This window comes from Chionomys nivalis, chromosome 9 (assembly GCF_950005125.1).
Source record: "Chionomys nivalis chromosome 9, mChiNiv1.1, whole genome shotgun sequence".
Classification (NCBI taxonomy): Eukaryota; Metazoa; Chordata; class Mammalia; order Rodentia; family Cricetidae; genus Chionomys; species Chionomys nivalis.
This window is the reverse complement of record NC_080094.1, coordinates 15,098,526-15,117,911: the sequence shown is the minus strand read 5'-3', so window position 1 is coordinate 15,117,911 and position 19,386 is coordinate 15,098,526. Positions and strand designations below refer to the sequence as shown.

Genomic DNA, 19,386 nt, shown 5'->3' with positions numbered 1-19,386 from the left:
CAGACCCTAGCGGTGACCAAGGCAAGGTCTGGCACAGGAAGACTATACAGCAGGTATTTGCTCTGCTGTGAGGGCAGGAGGATGGACTGCTGGTTACAGCTAAAGACACAGGCCTGGGAGTCACCCAGACCTAGACGTGAACCTCAGCACTAAGTAACATTGAACAATGTCCTTCCTTTCTGTGACGGCCACATCTGTAAAATCTAAGATAAGACAAACTCTCCTTCTAGAACCAAGTGAGAATTCAGTATGGGGAGCTGGCTGCTGCCAGGCAAGTGGGGACTGCCGGTGAAGGGTGGGCAGAGGTACCACTGTTATTTTTATAAATGGCATTTCAGTAATAAGGAAGTTGACAGTATAAAGCCAGGGGTTACAGGCCCTCGAGTCTTCTTGTGAATAAAGTTTTATTGGCACACAGCCCCAGCAATTCATTCGCCTGTTGCCTGTAGCTGCCTTTCTGCTATGGCAGCTGAGTTAGGCAGTTACAACAGACCCCATCTGAAGCCTAAAATACTTAATACCTGGCCATTCACAGAAGCTCGCCAGTCCTGGTTGGTAATAAGCACTATGATGTCTCGTTTGTGAAGTGCCAACTCTGGTCCAGGCTTCATCCTGTTGTGTATATCATCAAGGATGTCTCCCTCCTGGCTATTTGCCCCTGTTCCCAGAAACTCATCTTAGTTCAGGTCAGATCCTGTTCAAACTCACACTATGAGCAAGTTCATGGGAGAAGAAGAGGGAAAATTCTGGGTTGGATACTCATATGATTTGTTCTGTAGAATACTACCTCTCTTTGGTACCCAAAGGGCAGGCTCATGGTCACCCTGTTCCCCTGTCAGAACTGCTTGGGTTTCTGTGGGCACAGAGGACCCCAGGCCGCAGCTAGGTGGAATTCTGAATCCCCCCTTTCCTAGATGCAGGATTCTGAGGCAGTCGCAAGATTACAGTACTCCATCCCAAGTTTCAGTAGCTTCATGGAAAGTTGGGGATGTGTTTGCACCCAAGAGTTACTCACAATCTTACTATGCAGCGCTCTGGGCACAGTTCCTGCACATAGATGGTGCACATATGCTCACACATGCACAACGGGGCCACACACATAGTGAGCGCTCACTAATGTGACAGCAAACACAGCAAAGTACCTATTGTTACTGCGCTCCGTAGACAAAGGTGCTAACGTCTGTTGCTACAGGCTCCCCGAGACTGTCAAAAGATTATAAAATAAAATGCTAGCCAGTGGCCTCTAGCCCCATTTTGGTCTCTGATGAGATTGGACTTGGTGCTTTACATGACAGAATATAACAGAAAGGAAACGTCTGTAGCTTACATGGAAAAAACAAAAATATTCCAACTCCCCGGTCTGTTCAAGATAGCTCAGTGCCTTGATCTCCTCTGAGGAGGAGGATGGGATTCAGTTCTGAGGACTGGCAGACGCTGAGGGGAGGTGCAATTTCTCACTGTCCCTAGTGGGACTGCTCTTGGCATCTAGCACGTTCCACAGAGACTGCAGCTGGCCATGTGTGAAAAGCTCCTGGCATTCTACAACCCTGAGAATCTATTAAGTCTAATTATGTTTGCAAGGCTGCCACCTCCCTCCTGCTCCTCTGCCTGGGTCTGCAGGAGGGGGTACAGATGTGGCTCCTGCCAGGCTGCGTGTTTGCATGTAGGAGCAGAACACTTCATACCATTCCTAGGCATCTCCTGAGCAAGGCTGTGCCAGCCAGGCCCTCACCCTGATAAAGGTCTCTGCACATCGAGCCACCAAGGACCCAGGGCAGGATCTTGGAGAGTTGGCAGCAGAGGAGGGGTGGGAGCTGCTTTGGGGGAGGAATGCCAGCTCTGAGAGGTTGGTGACAGAAGAAAGTTCCTGTCTAGAGAGAAGCCCTCAGGACCCCAGGGAGTCTGCTGCTGGGCAGGCATGGGGGTTGGTAAGCAGTTCCCATTTAGTCAATGCTTCTCTAAGTAAAGAGCCAGGTGCCAGTGTCCCCAGCACCTGAGAGCTGGCAACATCAGCATGAGACAGGGCTCAGGTCTGACCACTACATATCCTTTGACATCAGACAGCCTCAAGCGGCAGGCCTTTAATTGGGGGTATCGTTTTTACTTTGGGGAGTTAAGACGGAGTTCATGAAGTACCTTAGAAAGTTGGGGATGCTTGGTGGCCACACTCTCACTCTTATTAGTTTGTAACTGCATATTGTCCCAAAGTAAAGACCTGTGCCCTGACTGACTGTGAAGCCTTCAGGGCTCTCATCCCTGGGGTTTAGCACCGGGTCCACGTCAACACAGAAGTCCCTGAAAGGCCGACCAGCGCCTGTGAGCTCAGCAAGAGCAAGCTTGATAGTGAGCTGGAAATCTCCCCAGAAGGCATCCAGATGTGCTGTCTGGCTTTTTTTCTTTCTTTTCCCAAGTGCTCCACGGAGCCTTTCCTGGAGGATTTAGGAGGGAACCCCCTGAACAACTGTAGAAATCTCTAGATCTAAAGATGCCTTCTGAGGCCCACGCTCAGGGAAATGGGAGTCGGAGGATTCTTCCTGATAAACTGTCCAAGTGACAGAAAATTCAGAATCAGGAGAGAATGTGTTCTGACAAACCGAGGGATGCTCGGATTTTAAAATCTAGTGGCGTCACGGCCCAGCACAGCAATGACCACTGACACAGAAGCCAGAAGCTCAGGGTTTTCTTCCCAACTCCTCGCTCAACATACGGCCAAGGATGAAAGAGCCTAACAAGTCAGTGTGTGTGGAGCAGAAGGGTCAGAGAAAGACGAGAGCAGCCATCGAATCAATAGCCGTAGACATCACTCATCTGACGAAGCAGAAAATGCTCTGCTCAAAGGGATCGATGGAGTACCAGTAAAATTAAAAATATTGCCTCCATAAATATGGGTCATAGGGATTTTTTTTTAATCTCAAAGAACCTTTAAAGTTTAAAAAGTCGTTATTGGGGCTGGGGTGATGGCTTAGTTGGTGCAATGCTTATCTTGCAAGCATGAGGACCTGGGTTCCATTCCCAGGACTCAATTTAAAAAAAAAAAAAAATAGAAGAAGAAGAAGAAGCTGGGATGTGGGACCCGTGTTTAGAGTCCCAGCACTGGGGAGATGGAGACAGGTGGGGTGGCCACCCTAGCCTCATTGGGCAGTGAGAGAGCCTTGGACAGCATCTGAACAGTGACCCCTAAAGTTGTCCTTAGTCTCCATACCTACCCCCAAGAAGCACATACGTGCACATGCACAGCTATGTATGCACATACACATGTATATACACTAAGCCATTATTTACTATCAGATTATTAGACAATTTAGATCCACCTCAGGAGGCCAATGGAAACTTGTTTGTGTCTTTGTTTTGAGGCAAAGTCTTGCTATGAAACCCTGGCTGGCCTAGAACTCTCTAGACAACTGGACTGGCTTAAACTCGGAGATCAGCCTGCTTCTGCTTCCCAAGCACGAAGACTAGAGGTGTGAGCCACTGTGCCTGGTGCAATGAGCATTTTAAATTGAGAGTAAAGGGTAGACGGAACTGGCTTTCATGTCTTAGAAGGGTGACAGTTCTCGTAAGGAGAAGTGTGTGAAGTCTAGGACTCACCGTGAAGAAGGGCCAACAGTGCTCAGTGTGTCCAGGGCTAGGCCATGGGTGTTTGGGAAGGGGGAGGTGGAAGTTACTTCCCATGTCCGTGGCTTGGGTAGCTGCAGAAATGAAGGTGCCATGTGCAGTTTTTGGTAGAGCTAGGGAGAAATAAGGATTTTCTTCGTACTCTGCCTGATGTGTTTCTGGAAAAGGGGTGCCAATCAAGGGGAATGTAGAGCCTGGAGCTAGCCTGAAGACGAGGGGCCCAGTCTTTGACATCATCTTATGTGAAATGTTTCATGATATGTAATATGGCCAATTAAGCCATGGGGATGCCAGCCACGTCTGCATCCCAGACTTCCGAGGGCCCATCACCCTCGAGTTGGAGATTCTGCTTTTGACAAGCCTCTGTGATCACCCTTCTGCACCAGCTCTGCTTTTGACAGAATAAAGGGTGTTTGAGGAGCCAGTTCAGCTCTCCCTCATGGCCTCCACTCTGAACACAGCATCGCCATGCGACACATTTTACATAAAGAGTTAAAGGCATGGGGCAGCCTATGTCCTCCGAGCTCTCTCACTCCTTGTGCTTTCTCATTCAACTGCTCCTTGCTTCTCTTTCATTCACCCACACTGGTGAGTGTGGCTCTAGCCATTCACGCTGGCTTGGAGAAGAACTCTATTATGTGGCTAAGCCCTGGTCACTTTCCTCAGATGGTGAGCCTCCACGATAGTTCCAGCTTTCTCTAGAATCTAAAATTCTTCTGTATTATCTTTTTTGTATAAATTTCTAAGGGTAGAACTATGACTTTCATACAAACAATACATGTGAACATATCAAAACTGTATTTAACTGAGTATGAATGAGGAAGCCAGTAAGACAGTAACACTCAGTTCAGAGAAGAATTTGAAAAATAGACAAACGCTTAAGCAATCGGGGATGCTGGAATAAATGTACTAAGAACTAGAAAACTGATTGGTGTAATAGAGCAATTGAATATGATGATTAGAATCGTCTTTTCTGTAGTGCAGGATCAATATCTCTACCAAAAAAATATATTTGTGCTTTTATGGACACGAATTAGTTGCCATCTCCCTGACGCTCATCCAATGTTGGTATTAAAGTTTGGATCTTAAAAAAAAATCTTCCAAAGGCCCATTAACAGATAAATAGATAGCAAAATATGGCATGTTCATACAACAGAATATTATCCAACCTTAAAAAGACAAAGAAATTCTGACTCATGCTACAAGTGTATAAATCTTGAGGTTATCATGCTAGGGGAGATAAACCAGTCACCAAAGAAAGTTTATATGGTATGATTCCACTGCTATGAGGTACCTAGAAAAAGAAAGTAAAATAATGGCAGCTGGGGAAATGATCCAGTGGGTAAGAGTTCTTTCTGCACAAGCACAGTACACGCGTTCACATCCTTAGCCACGAACAGGGTGCGTCCTTGTGACTTCAGTGCTGTGAATAGCAGGGCCAGCCAGTTACTGAGGCTTGCTGTCCGTCAGCCTAGTTCCAGTTCAGTAAGAAATACCATCTCAAGGGACTGAGTGGAAAGCAATAGACCAGGATGCCCAACACCCTCCTCTAGCCTTGAGGCACGAGCATCCCCGTACACATGTATACATACACCCTACACACACATACCACATACAAAGGAAGTAGATTTGTGTTTTTCAGAGACTTAGGTGAGACAGGAATGGAAAGTTATTATTTAACAGGTGTTGAGGTCAAGATAATTCTGTAAATGTATGGTAGGAATAGTATCATGATGATGTAATAACAGCTGTATGTCTAAAAATGCTTACATTGGTGCTGGGGAGTTGACTCAGATGCTAGGCACCTACAGAGAAAGCTAGCAACCTGAGTTTGACATCCAGGACCCACACAAAGGTTGAAGGAGAGAACCAATTTCACACAGTTGTCCTTTGACTGACATATGCACACTATGGTGTATGAACCTACACACAGCCTATGTAAACACAACAATAATAAAATTGTTACAAGAAAAATTTTATTTTGCCGCAATACAATCTTTAATGATTTAAAAGAGAACCAGTTGTAATAATGCCTTTCCCCCATGATTTACAAAGATGTAGAATTAGAATAGCCTAGTCGAATTCAGAGGTGACCTTCAGATGGAAGCATATAACCCCAGAGGTCCAGTAGACCATGCCCAGCAGAACATCAAGAGGACATTCATTTGTCCATGGCAAAGTCTCACAATTTTTCCTACAGCTTGTATGTTTCATGTGTGTGGGAGAGTGAGAATCACCAGGTTGCAAGATGTATGCAACTGTGTTATGCTGAGCATCTCAAACTCTTTTAGTAAGGATTGAGTTTTGTTGGGTTTGTTTCTGAGAGAGTTCCTAGCCCAGGCTGGCCTTAAACTCCAAATACAGTGGAGGGTGACCTTGAACTTCTGATGCTCCTGCCACTACCTCCCAAGGGCTGGGGTTATAGACAAGCACCTCCAAATCTAGTTTATGAGGTACTGGGATCAATCCCAGGACTTTGTGCTACATCCCAGCCTTCCTAAGAGCTGAGCTCTGCCACTGTCCACACCCTCTGGTTCAAACCCAAGTGACCTAACTGATTATGAATGGCATTCTGCCTCACCAGTGATCAGACTTGGAATGTTTCCCACTTAGGGTATTTGTAAAACATAATAATAACAATTTAAATGCCTTTAAATTTATCAAATATCAGCAAGATATTAAATCACAATGTCAGGAATATGTGGTTGAAGAATTCTGTTGCAGGTAGCTGGGAAGAAGAATACAGCATGCCCTAACAAGCTATAGCCAGTTTTCCCTGGAGAAAATCATGTCAATTTCTTGTTTGAAACTTAAAATCTAGGCACGGTGTTGCACACCTACAATTCCAGCACATGAGAGGCTGAGGAAGGAGGATAGAAATTTTTTTAAATTGCTTTTATTGAGTTATATATTTTTCTCCACTCCCCACCCTTTCTCTCCCCTCCCCTTCTACCCTCTCCCATGGTCTCCGTGCTCCCAATTTACTCAGGAGATCTTGTCTTTTTCTACTTCCCATGTAGATTAGAACCATGTATGTCTCTCTTAGGGTCTTCTTTGTTGTCTAGTTTCTCTGGGATTGTGAATTGTAGGCTGGCTTTTATTTGCTTTATGTCTAAAAGCCACTTATGAGTGAGTACATATGATATTTGTCTTTCTGTGTCTGGGTTACCTCACTCAATATGCTGTTTTATAGATCCATCCATTTGCCTGCAAATTTCAAGATGTCATTATTTTTTCTGCTGTGTAGTACTCCATTATGTCAATGTACCACATTTTTCTTATCCATTCTTCGTTCAAGGGGCATTTAGATTGTTTCCAGGTTCTGGCTGTGACAAACAATGCTGCTATGGACATAGTTGAGCACATGTCCTTGTGGCATGATTGAGCATCCTTTGGATAGATACCCTAAAGTGGTATTGCTGGATCTTGATTCTTGAGAAATACTGATATCCAAAGCAGTTGTACCAGTTTTCACTCCCACCAGCAATGCAGGAGTGTTCCCTTTACCCCACATACTCTCAGGTGTAAGTTGTCATCAGTGTTTTTGATCTTAGTCATTCTTACAGGTGTAAGATGGAGTCTCAGAGTTGTTTTGATTTGCATTTCTCTGATGACTAAGGATGCTGAACATTTCCTTATGTGTCTTTCCACCATTTTAGATTCCTTTGTTGAGAGTTCTCTGTTTAGGTCTATACCCCATTTTTTTGGATTATTTGTTCTTTTGATGACTAATTTTTGAGTTCTTTGTATATTTTGGAGACCAGTCCTCTGCCCAATATGGGGTTTGTGAAGATCTTTTCCCATTCTGTAGGCTACTATTTTGTCTTGTTGACCATGTCCTTTTGCTTTACAGAAGCTTTTCAGTTTCAGGAGGTCCCATTTATTAATTGTTTCTCTCAGTGTCTCTGCTACTGAGGTTATATTTAGGAAGTGATCTCCTGTGCCAATGCGTTCAACTGTATTTCCCACTTTCTCTTCTATGAGATTCAGTGTGCTTGGTTTTATGTTGAGGTCTTTGATACATTTGGACTTGAGTTTTAGCATGGCGATTGATATAGATCTATTTTCATTCTTCTACATGTTGATTTCCAATTATGCCAGCACCATTTGTTGAATATGCTTTTTTATTCCATTTGATATTTTTTGTTTCTTTGTCAAAACTCAGGTGTTCGTAGGTGTGTGGATTGATATCCGGGTTTTCGATTCAATTCCATTGTTCCTCCTGTCTGTTTTTGTGCTAATACCAGACTGTCTTCAGTACTGTGGCTCTGTAGTAGAATTTGAATTCAGGGATTATGATACCTCCAGAAGTGAGGATAGAGAATTTAAAATCTCTTGGACTGTATAGTAAGGCCATGCCTAAAAGAAACACACACGCACACACATAATAAAAGGCGTGTACGTATTGGTGGTAGAAAGGGAGGGGGATGTTTAGAGGCTCAATCATAAAACCTTCTACACGTTAAAGAAGTTCGCTTGCTAAGCCTATTTTTCAGGTTTCTGCAATTAACGTACTAACACGGCTCACAATGTATTGCGAACTGGGTTGCAGACCAGCACTCACCCATATGCTGCTTTCATGATGCACATCTGAAATGGTGCAGGATGAGAAGAAAACACGAAGGAAACCATGACAACAGCTGACAGAGTAGGATGGGAGGCAGAAGCATTCGTTTTCATCAGAGCAAAAATGCTTCTATTCATAAAGAGAAGCCCTCATGAAGACAGAGCATTCTGGGACATCTGGATGGCTTCACGTCAGCACACCTGAAGAAAACCCCTTCACTCCAAATGCCCCGGAGAACTGATAGGGACACAGGAGGGACGCTAGGCTCTAGCTCAGTTTCCTCAGTTTCACAGCCGATGTCAAAACAGTCCTTCAATAGACATTGGGAAATTTTCTATGTGACAGAATAAACATCAATCACTTCTTCCCTCAGTGCTAGGAATCAAACCCTGGGCCTCACACATGCAGGGCAGGCACTCTACCCCCAGAGCCACGTTGTTTTAGTTCTACATGAAAATTTTGCAAGAAGTGGTCCTGTCCTAAGGCATAATGGAAGCCTTGGCATATTCAAAACACAAAATTCTAGGATTCGAGTCCCCTGACCACAATGATAGCAAAGGATACATTCTATTAACGCGCTCTTCCGAACAACCTGAGAGAAGAAAGTCAAATCTTCAGTCTTGACAGAAATGAACAGAACACAGCAGAGATTTTCCTGGGGGGCAGCGGGAGTGGGGGGCGGCAGAGCTGCTCAATCCCAGCATACACACATTTGGGGACACAGAGTCTTTGTTTGGGGGCAAGGGTGGAGGGCAGCCATCCTACATACTGTAGAGAGTTTAATCGCGTCCTTTGCCCCACCCACCAGGTGTCAGAAGCAGACCCCCGGTTGTGAGAACGGAAAATGTCTTTAGACACCTTCTGAAGTTTCCTCCTGGTGAAGTTGCTCCTGTCTGAGCCCTTCATCTGGATCTTGGCGGTTCTAGACCAAATAAAGAAAGCATGCCGTAGATTGCTTAATTTGAAACATCTGAATCAAAAATAGCCTGTGGCACATGTGGTTAGGGTTCAATAAGGACAGGGAAGCTGCTGAATTGAATTTTTAATGGAAGAACTGCTTCTTCTGAGGCCCTTCTTGGCCTCCACAGGCCCTGAACACGCACGGTTCGCAGACAAGCATGAAGGCAGTGCACCTGTACACAAAAATATAAAATCTCAAAATGACAGCAATAAATGAAAGACCCTTTCCTTCAAGCCTGACAACCAAGGACCTGAGTTGTCCTCTGACCTCTGTGGACATATGTGTGCGTGCGTGTGTGTGTGTGTGTGTGTATGTATGTATGTATATTAATTTTTTAAAAATATTTTTAAAATCATGGTTTTGTTGTGGAAAACAAAAATTTGATATTTTCACACCAGCTTCCTCAGCATTTAAGCATTAAATTATTACATCTTTGGATTCTACTTTTGTGGAATGTTCTTTTTTGTTTGTTTGTTTGTTTTTTTTGAATGTTCTTTTTCTTAATTGCCATTCGAGTTTCTGACGTGTTTCATAAGAAGTTGTCTGGTGGATTTTGTCTTAGGGTTAGGACAGGATTGCCAACTGTGTCTGAAATGGTGCTAAATATACTTTTGCCATTCTGTGCTATGTATTTGTGCAAAGCAGTTTCAGCCTCAATGATTATAAAAATCAAAATATTGATCAGTTCTGAAAAGTTGACCCTGTTCTCCATCTCGCAGTTCCAGAGTCAGCCAAGAGCTAATCTTCATATAGAAGCAATAAGTAAACACATCAATCTCACTAATATGTAGTTTGCCTCCATCTTTAATGTGTACCAAATACTGGTTTTTAAATAAATCCCTTCACAATTTCTCAGCATTTAAGTGTTTGATTTATATGCCTATTTTATTTTTGCAGGGTCATATAAAAGTTTCTTAGATGATAAAGGGGTCACACGTAGAAAAAGTTTAAAAATCCCTGACCTAGACAAGTTAATGTAATATTAGAGACCCAAAACTAAGAATAGAATCTAAACAGTACAATAAATGGTACCCTCCTGCTTCATGGCCACGGCCCACCTCAGTAGATGGTACCCTCCTGCATCATGGCCACGGCCCACCTCAGTAGATGGTACCCTCCTGCTTCATGGCCACGGCCCACCTCAGTAGATGGTACCCTCCTGCTTCATGGCCACGGCCCACCTCAGTAGATGGTACCCTCCTGCAATATGGCCACGGCCCACCATTTGCCTGGAAGTACTTTGGAACAGGTAATGTTTTAATTATATTTGTTTTCCAAAGGAAACCTTAACAAATTCTCAGAAGTACAAATGGCACACTGTGAAAACATTCACCTCTTCTGTGACTAGAAATTCAAGACAAAACAGCAAGAAGCAAAATTATCCACTTGGAAGTCACTGGATTCTGCTTCCAAACTCTAGGGTCAAAAAAAAAATTGAAGAATGAAATACTTATATATAAAAGAGATCAATAGCAAAAGTCTAACAGTGTTCTTTGGGGCCAGAGAGATGGCTCAGCAGTTGAGAGCTCTTACTGCTCTTTCAGAGGACCCGAGTTCAGTTCCCAGCACTCACATGGCAGCTCACAACTCTCCACTGGATTCTCCAGTCCCAGGGAATCTGACACCTTCTTCTGGTCCCTAAGGGAACCAGGCACACAAGAAGTGCACACACATGAATGCAGGCAAAATAGCCATGCACATAAAATGATGAAAAAAATAAAAACTTTCACAGTAACGTCTATGAGAAACACTCAAGGACATTTTTAGCTTTAAAATAAGAGTTGAGTTGTAGGGAGAGTGGGCATGAAGGCGCCCATGCGTAGTGGCTGTGTGGAAGCCAGAGGCAACCATCGTACCTTCTCCTCTACTCCCCTCGAGTTTTTTCTTTCTTCATTTGTGTGTGTGTGTGTGTGTGTGTGTGCATGCATGTTCGAGTGGTCACAATCATCTGAATTTGATGGCAGGAATTATCCCCCCATTGTCTCTTCTCTGTCACACACAGAGCTCAGTGACACCAGAGACATGGCTAATCTTGCTAGCCAACTGTGGAGGAACATTTATGGGGAGGGATGAGATGGAGACAGTTGGACTGATCCTACCATGTGGGGGGGATTAAAGGCCTGCGCCACCACTGCCCAGCAAGATCTCATGCTTTTAAAGAGAAGTTGTGAACCCCACATAAAATAGGAAGCCACTTGCTTGCTTAATGAAGGAAAAGCTGAGAACAAGGGGGTGCTTAACGTTAGAAATCGGACAGAATAAATAACAAATGTAGAGGAAATAAAAAATAATTCTAAGAATGTTCACATAAGCCTCCATGAATCACGCATCTATACTGTGTCTGTTTGGGTCACGAGTACACAGTATTCTAGATCCTGGGGAGCAGTATGATTATACATCTTACAGATGAAGAAGCTGAGGCCCAGTGAGGTCAATCGTGGCCAGTGTCACCTGGCCAGGGCCTGGGCCGGGATTCAGAAGTGTGCTTCCAGCATCTGCGCTCGCTGCTGCTTATTGTCACACAGCAGACAAGGCAGAGCCATGTTCAGGATGGAGCATGTATCATGAGATGATCCGTTTACAGCCAAGGGACCCTCGGGGCTTCGCAGGTGTTCTACACTATGCAGAGGTTTAGGGAGAATGGCACTCCACCTTGAGATCCTCCTAAGGGGATCCCTATGGGAAGCACAAGCCAGTATGGAAATGGCCACTTGCCTCCTCTCATCCACAGGTTTCTCCTCTGAGCCTGAGAGGCAAGTGCAGCATTTGGCGAGGCAGAGCCTTCTAACGAAATCATCCTGTCTTCTCTCAGATCCAGGAGATGGTCCACTCGGAGGTAGCTGCCTATGACTCCGGCCGGCCAGGGCCTCTTCTGGGTCGCCCAGCAATGCTGGCCAGCCACATGAGTGCCCTGAGCCAGTCCCAGCTCATCTCCCAGATGGGCATCCGGAGTGGCATTGCCCACAGCTCCCCATCACCCCCAGGGAGCAAGTCAGCGACCCCCTCTCCATCCAGTTCCACACAGGAGGAGGAGTCAGATGCCCATTTCAAGGTGCGTGAAATGGAAGGTGTAGCTACCAGGTTATCTCCCCAAGTGGAGAAGGGACTCTGCCAGGTCATTCCACCATGACCCTCTGGAAAAGACTAGAAAGGAGGTTTAGTCCTTTGTTGGAAACCAAGAGTCAGCGTGTGGACCTCTGGTCAGAGGGCTGGCACCTGAGCCCTTGGGACATCAGGCTGTAGCGGCTGTGGCTGCTGAATCTACTAGAGACCCTCTCCTCCAGGCAATGCTGCCCCTGAAGAGGCCCAGGGTCCAGCCACAGTGTCCATGACAGGAGGCCCTAAACTGACCAGGGGTCTGTATGCTTCTCAATTTGATCCAGCATCATTCTGAGGATACCCTGGCCAAAACAGAGGCCAAGTGGGGATGACTTCTGTCTTCCTCACCCCTCTCCCTCACCTCTTCTTTTCTCCCCCTGTCTTTTCCTCCCCCCTGTTTTGCTTTCCTTTATTTCTACACATTCCTGGGGAATTACCCTAAATCCTTGCCTGGGTATGAACCTCTGGCTAGGCAGCCCTTTCTCTGCTTGGGAGAGAACAGGACTAGATGGGTCTGAGGTAAGCTGCCGAGAAAGCCTAGCTCACCCAAGGGTTGCTAGAGTCACTTTGGCTAGGAGCCCCTTGACCTCTTCAGTTTACCGACTCCTCCCACCTGGCAGATCTCGGGAGAGAAGAGACCCTCAGCAGACCCAGGCAAAAAGGCCAAGAACCCAAAGAAGAAGAAGAAGAAGGACCCCAACGAGCCACAGAAGCCAGTGTCAGCCTATGCTCTCTTCTTCAGAGACACTCAGGCCGCCATCAAGGGGCAGAATCCCAGTGCCACCTTTGGGGATGTGTCCAAAATAGTGGCCTCCATGTGGGACAGCCTGGGAGAAGAGCAGAAACAGGTGAGCCTTGGTCCCCTTCTAAGTTGTCCCTGAGACTTGGGGCCCTGGAACCAAGAGTGTGATACCAGGCTTGGCCTCTGGGGCTAGAGGCTCCTGCAAGGGGCTTTGCTGCTTTGTTTGCCCATCTATAAGCTGGGAAGCAGGGTTTCTTCCATCCCTGCTGACCTCCAGTGCTGTGTCCTACTACCTCTGCTGGGCCCCTGCTTCCCCATCCATAAACCAGGGAACATCTCCCCCCACATCCAGCAGTCCCCTTAACTCGGTCCTTTCTGCTCCACTGGCCATGTGGGCTCTCTGAAGGCCTCCAGGCGGAAGGAAGCTGAGCTGGCTCCTGCCGTTGGAAATGCCTTACCAGCTACTCACTTCAGATTGACTGCCTAACCTCTTTGAGTCCTGGCTTCCCTACCTACTGACTACCATGCTTGGAGCACACCTAGGCTAAGCGCCATGGGGATCCCCCCTCCATCACCACATCACATCTTTACAACACCCCAGGGAGTCACCATCCATTGGCTCTTTTGAAAGTGGAGTGTGTGGTGGGGTCTCCTTAGGATTCTGCCTTGCACCTCGGGGAATGGAGATGTTGTCCACTGAGCCTGTGGGAAGCCCAGAGCAGTAGCAAGCTGGACCACAGATGTGAGTTGTGGTCCTATTTGGCAGTGTAGAGATTCTGTAGACCTTTGTCCTTTCCTTGTGTTGTGGGTTGTGCTGGGCTCAGCAGGGTGGTTCATCAGCTGACCTTGATAAGAACTGTCTGTGCTTCTACATTCGGCTGCAACACACGAGGCAACTTTTCTTCAAGAAGATAGATAGCTGCGTGTCTCATGGTCCCACAGGCTAGACAGGTGTCTTCATCACTGTTCTATTGCTGTGAAGAGACACCATGACCAAGTACTGAGTCGAGGGCTTGCTTACAGTTTCAGAGGCTTAGTCCACTATCATCACGGCAGAGAACATGGTGGCAGGCTGGCATGGGGCTGGAAAAGTAACCAAGAATGACATCTTGATCTGCAAACAGAGAGAGAGAGAGAGAGAGAGAGAGAGAGAGAGAGGTAGAGAGAGACAGATAGATAGATAGATAGATAGATAGATAGATAGATAGATAGATAGATAGATAGGCAGAGACAGAGAGAGAGAGATCCTGGGCCTGGCATGGGCTCTAGAGCTCTTCCAGAGTCTAAACACTTTCCAAGTCTCCTGCATTAGTTTATTCTTATGCCACTGGCCAAATAGTCTCAAGGCTGAGCCCCAAGTCATGGTGGAAGAGTTCTACTTACAGGGCATGGGCAGAGGGAGTGTGAGACACGTGGGCCACTCCTGCTAGAATGTGGAAACCTAGGTCTAATGCTAAGAGGAGCAATGGCAGCCGTATGAGTAAGAGCCGGGTTTGTGTCAGAATACAAAGATAGTGCGGCATTAAGACGTTGGTGGTGTTCTGGGCCAAAGAGAGGCTTCTGGGTGACCTTTCTGTCGTCACCTGTGCCAACATCATGGCTGAGGAACTGGAGGGTATCCTGGCCTCTGTCCCCACAACCTTCATCCATGCCTGGCCCTGGAAGCCCCTCTTGTCATCACAGCCTCTGCCCTGTGGCTCCTCTGTGACGTTTTCTCCAGAGTTGCCCAATGTCTCGGATCTTTCAGGCGTATAAGAGGAAGACCGAAGCTGCCAAGAAGGAGTACCTGAAAGCCTTAGCGGCCTACCGAGCTAGCCTCGTCTCCAAGGTAACTAAATCCCTAGGCAACGTCCTGATGAGTGTACCACGGGAGGGGTAGAGCAAAGGCTGGGGCTCAGAGAGGATGAGTGACATGTGTATGTCACACCTTGGGAGCACCTCCAATGTGGCAGGCTTTATTTGAGGCTCATTTCATTGGCTTCCTTCAGCAGGAGGGGCTAGCACTCAGAGGGCTCCGCAATGAGCCTGGGATTGGCCATGTGAGTGGCTGTTGTAGGTTCCAACCCAGCGTTGCTGTCCTAACTCCTGACCATGCTCTCTACCTCTCTGTGCACACCAGGAGCACAGGGGTAAGGGGTAGGTCTGAGGCCCCAAAGGAGGCAGAGCATTGTCCTGGAGGCTGTCACAAAGAAAATGACACCTGGGTTGGGCTCGAAAGGGCCAAGCAAAGGGTGCTTACAGAGTTGAGAGAATTGCATGGGCAAAGGTGGGGGGCTGGGGTGGCATAAACAGCGTGGCGCATTGCTGGCATTGATCTTGCTGCCAGGGTGAGGACAGCGGGACCATACTTCCAGGGAAGCCCACATGAGGGTAAAGGTGGGGCTGACTGCCTGATCAAAACTGCATACCCACAGGTCCCTACATAGTTATGGTTTATTAGTTCACAGTGGGCCCCGTAGCACAACACAGAGCTGTCCAGAGGCCTTGCAGGCTGCAAGCCTACCTAGTCCACATCCAGGTTCTGCCCTATCTCTGGTTTATCCCTGGCTTCTATCTTCCTCCAGAGCCCTCCGGACCAAGGCGAGGCCAAGACTGCTCAGGCAAATCCACCAGCCAAAATGCTCCCACCCAAGCAGCCCATGTACGCCATGCCCAGCCTGGCTTCCTTCCTGACGCCCTCGGACCTGCAGGCCTTCCGCACCGGAGCCACTTCCGCTAGCCTGGCCAGGACGCTGGGCTCCAAGGCCCTGCTGCCAGGCCTCAGCACATCCCCACCACCACCCTCCTTTCCTCTCAGCCCCTCATTGCACCAGCAGCTGCCACTGCCCCCTCACGCGCAGGGCGCCCTCCTCAGCCCACCTCTCAGCATGTCCCCTGCCCCTCAGCCTCCTGTCCTGCCTGCCTCCATGGCACTCCAGGTGCAGCTGGCAATGAGCCCCTCGCCTCCAGGGCCACAGGTAAGCAGGACCAAGCAGCAGCCGCCTGTGACTCTCACCAGGAGTGAAGGCAGCTGGGGTGGGGGTGGGGGGTTTCATATACTGGCCAGGCCACTCAACAGCTGTGCAACATCAGCCACAGCACTGTACCTCTCTAAGCCTCAGTTTCCAATTCTCTGAAATGGGTCTAGAACACCTACCTACCCAGAGAGACACTGGCTACTCCAGGCAGTTGACTAGTTGCCAGCTAAGCTTTGCTCCAGAACCTTCTTTTAGACCGCTGTGACCTCTGCCAGATTGTCCCAGCTCGTTTGCCATCTCCAAAGCCCTAGCTTCCAGTGATGGTTCCACAAATGGTTCCAGCACAGGAATTCAGCATAGTAACCCCATTTTACAGATTGGGAAACTGAAGTCCAGAAAAGGAAAAAAAAAAAAAAAAAGCAAAGCCACCCCTGCCCTCCAAAAGAACTCAGCTGAGACAGGGGTTGGATTTTCATTTTCACTTTTTCTTTCCTTTTCTTCTCTGTCATGCTGGGGGTGGAAGCCAGAGTCTCATACACACCAGGCAGGGACACATGATCAGCTCACATTGAATTTTCCCAAAGATGATCTACTAGGGAAACGGGGGGAGAGGCAGAGTGGGCATTCTGCATGGACCCAGATGTGTCTCTGAAGCACAGACACCCTCAAACACACGATGATGCCAACTGCTAGAGAGGCTCCCCTTCATCTCTCCTCTGCTCACTGCCCACCCCTCCTTCCCCTGTAGGACTTCCCACACATCTCTGAGTTCCCCAGTGGCTCTGGCTCCCGCTCACCTGGCCCATCCAACCCTTCCAGCAGTGCGGACTGGGATGGGAGTTACCCCAGCGGGGAGCGCGGCCTCAGCACCTGCAGGTCAGTCCTCCTCGGGTCCCCTTCACTCTCCATTCCTGATAGGGGCAGGGGTGGCAGGAGAGCAGGGGACACTGGGGGATGTGAAGTGGGCACCCCCAGCCCACGTGGTGGATGTTTAGAGTACAGGGAACAACACAGATTAAAGGTCCAGGGGGGCGCAGCTGATTGGATGCCCAGGCCATCAGGGAAACTGGGGCTGGCCTTGGTTCATGCCTTTTCTTCTTTTGTCCCACGTTTTCACGAATGGAGGGTGAGGTCTGAGTATTTAGCAGACAGTGGCCATCTCCATCACCAGGCAGTGTGTTCCCCATTCCTGGCCACCAGCCTTCCGACTTGGGCTCCTCGCTTTGCTAGTGCTCCTGGCCCTTTATCAACCCTGCCCTTGCCTCCACTCCTGACCTCCTAGGGAGAGCCCCTGAAGGTGTGCAGACTCCGGTAGGCAAGGTTCCCTTCATAGCCCACACAGGCACAGACTCTCCCCCAGCCCTTCCCCTCCACCCAGTTTTTTTTTTTCCCCAAAAGTCAGGGCCAAGGAAGAGTAAGTACGTTGTATGTGAACTTCTCCCCTGGGTGACAGTGTTTGATCCTCAACAGCCTGTTCTAGTCTTGCTTGTTAAATGTGAAGTTTTTCGATGTAGCCCAGGCTAGTTTTGAACTCTTGAGCCTCCTGTCTCATCCTCCCACGGGCAAAGGTCAACATATCTGGCTCATCCTGTGCAGTATTCTACAGAGAGGAAGGTGTCTACTTTCCTGTAGTTCTGTTTGAAGTGTACAGATGATGGTGTTATGATTAAATGTAGACATGATGGGGGTGCTGAGGCATATCTCAGTTGGTAGAACGTTTGCCTAGAATGCAGAAAGCTCGGGATTTGGTCCTAGCACCGCCAAACCTGGTGTGGTGATGTATACCTAGGATCCCAGAACTCAGGGTGGAGGTTGGGATGGAAGCATGAGAATCAAAAGTTCTAGATCACCCTCAGCTACATCGCGAGTTCAAGGCCAGCCTGGGATACATAAGATCCTGCCTCAAAATACAAGCAAACACAGTAGACATGAAACAAATGATAAAAAAAAATAATTAGAGGGTCCCTGGTAGGATGCCAGGAGGGGTGCTTGGTTCTGCTTGATGGGCAGCCCCTCCTTCAGCCTTAGAGACAGCTAATGAGAATGAGGGACACAGGGCAGGGGCACCAGGGTGGGCTCCAGTAGCTGACGGCCCCTACTCTCTCCTGCAGCCTGCTCCCCAGAGATAAATCGCTCTACCTCACCTAATCCCGCCTCCCCTCCCTCCCTGAGGCTCTCCGGAGGGCACTGCTCCGAGCCGGAAGGGCTGACCGCAGGAGAGAGGCCATGGCAGCAGGCAGGGTGACCGGCCAGCAGTGATACACCTATGCCCCAGGGCTGAGTCTCTCCCTCGACCTCCCACCAGACTCTGCAGAGGCAGCCCACCGCCCACCACCAGCCCAAAGAACCTGCAGGAACCTTCCGCCCGCTGACCTGCTTGCTCCAGGGTAGCTGTGGACCCCACTCCTTGGCCTGCACACAGTCCCCTGCGTCTGGACTTCTGGCCCCAGCCCAAGCTCACCGGGCTGCCCCCCCTCGAGGTTGCTTAGCAACAGACACCCACCCCAGATGCTGGGCCAGCTACAGGTGTGCTCTCGGTGTACACAAAAGATGCTGAAACCCACGTGCTGTGGGTTCCGTGTAAGTAGTTCACTGTTTTAGAACCGTGCTGAAGACATCTGCAAGATTATTTTGTGGGGAGAAAGAAAGTTTCCTTTAAAGTAAAAAAAATTTTATAAGACCTTTAGCACAGTTTTTTTTTTTTTGAAGTTTTATCTTAAGAGAGACATGTGCACAAACAGCTGTCAAACTGATTCTTATCTGCACACAGAGGGAATGGGCAGGGCCTCCACCTTCTTCTTCTTCTTCTTCTTCTTCTTCTTCTTCTTCTTCTTCTTCTTCTTCTTCTTCTTCTTCTTCTTCTTCTTCTTCTTCTTCTTCTTCTTCTTTTCCTCCTCCTCCTCCTCTTCCTCCTCCTCCTCCTCTTTCTCTTCTTCTTCATTCTTTTCCTCTTCTTCCTCCTTTTCATGTTCTTTTTCCTCCTCTTCCTCTTCTTTTTCTTTTTTGATCATATACCCACCTATTTAAAATTGCCAGCAACAATTTTGGCCATCTATTTATGAAGAAAAGTTGAGAACAATGTTGTGGTTTCTCCCAAGTGTGTGTGGTTTGGGGTTTGGGTTTGGTTTAGGCTTTGGTTTGTGTTGTTCGCAGCTGTCTCCCGGCCCTTGCAATGTCCGTCCTGGTGCCCCCCGTGCTTTGCTCAGACCTCTTTGTAATAAAACTTCTGAAAAGTGGCAAGCGATCCTGTGTCTTCCAGCACTTTTTCACCCAGGCCTGGTTACCCAATGCCCCAAACCAGATGAATAAACAACAGATACAAGAATGTTACAGTGAAAAACAAACAAACAAACAAACAAAAAAAGAATGTTACAGTGATGTCCCTGATGACACAGGGACAAAAACTTGCAATAAAGCTTTTACAAATAGGATTTAAGAACACATT

The 19,386-nt window shown here is 47.7% G+C and overlaps 1 protein-coding gene across 10 annotated transcripts in view; it reads left to right on the top strand.

Moving 5' to 3' along the window:
- Tox2 (TOX high mobility group box family member 2) overlaps positions 1-19,177 on the top strand; it is a 117,005-nt gene extending 97,828 nt beyond the window's left edge. For 7 of the 10 annotated variants that reach the window (XM_057780733.1, XM_057780729.1, XM_057780728.1 and 4 more), the window contains 6 exons: positions 11,956-12,195; positions 12,863-13,090; positions 14,732-14,812; positions 15,549-15,941; positions 16,690-16,817; positions 18,247-19,177. In XM_057780733.1, coding sequence (XP_057636716.1) covers positions 11,956-12,195; positions 12,863-13,090; positions 14,732-14,812; positions 15,549-15,941; positions 16,690-16,817; positions 18,247-18,313 — 1,137 coding nt within the window. In that variant the 3' untranslated portion in view covers positions 18,314-19,177. Of the gene's footprint in view, positions 1-11,955; positions 12,196-12,862; positions 13,091-14,731; positions 14,813-15,548; positions 15,942-16,689; positions 16,818-18,052 lie in introns of all 10 variants that reach the window. The other 3 variants (XM_057780732.1, XM_057780731.1, XM_057780730.1) reach the window with 1 other exon arrangement.
- The last annotated feature ends 209 nt before the right edge of the window (positions 19,178-19,386 follow it).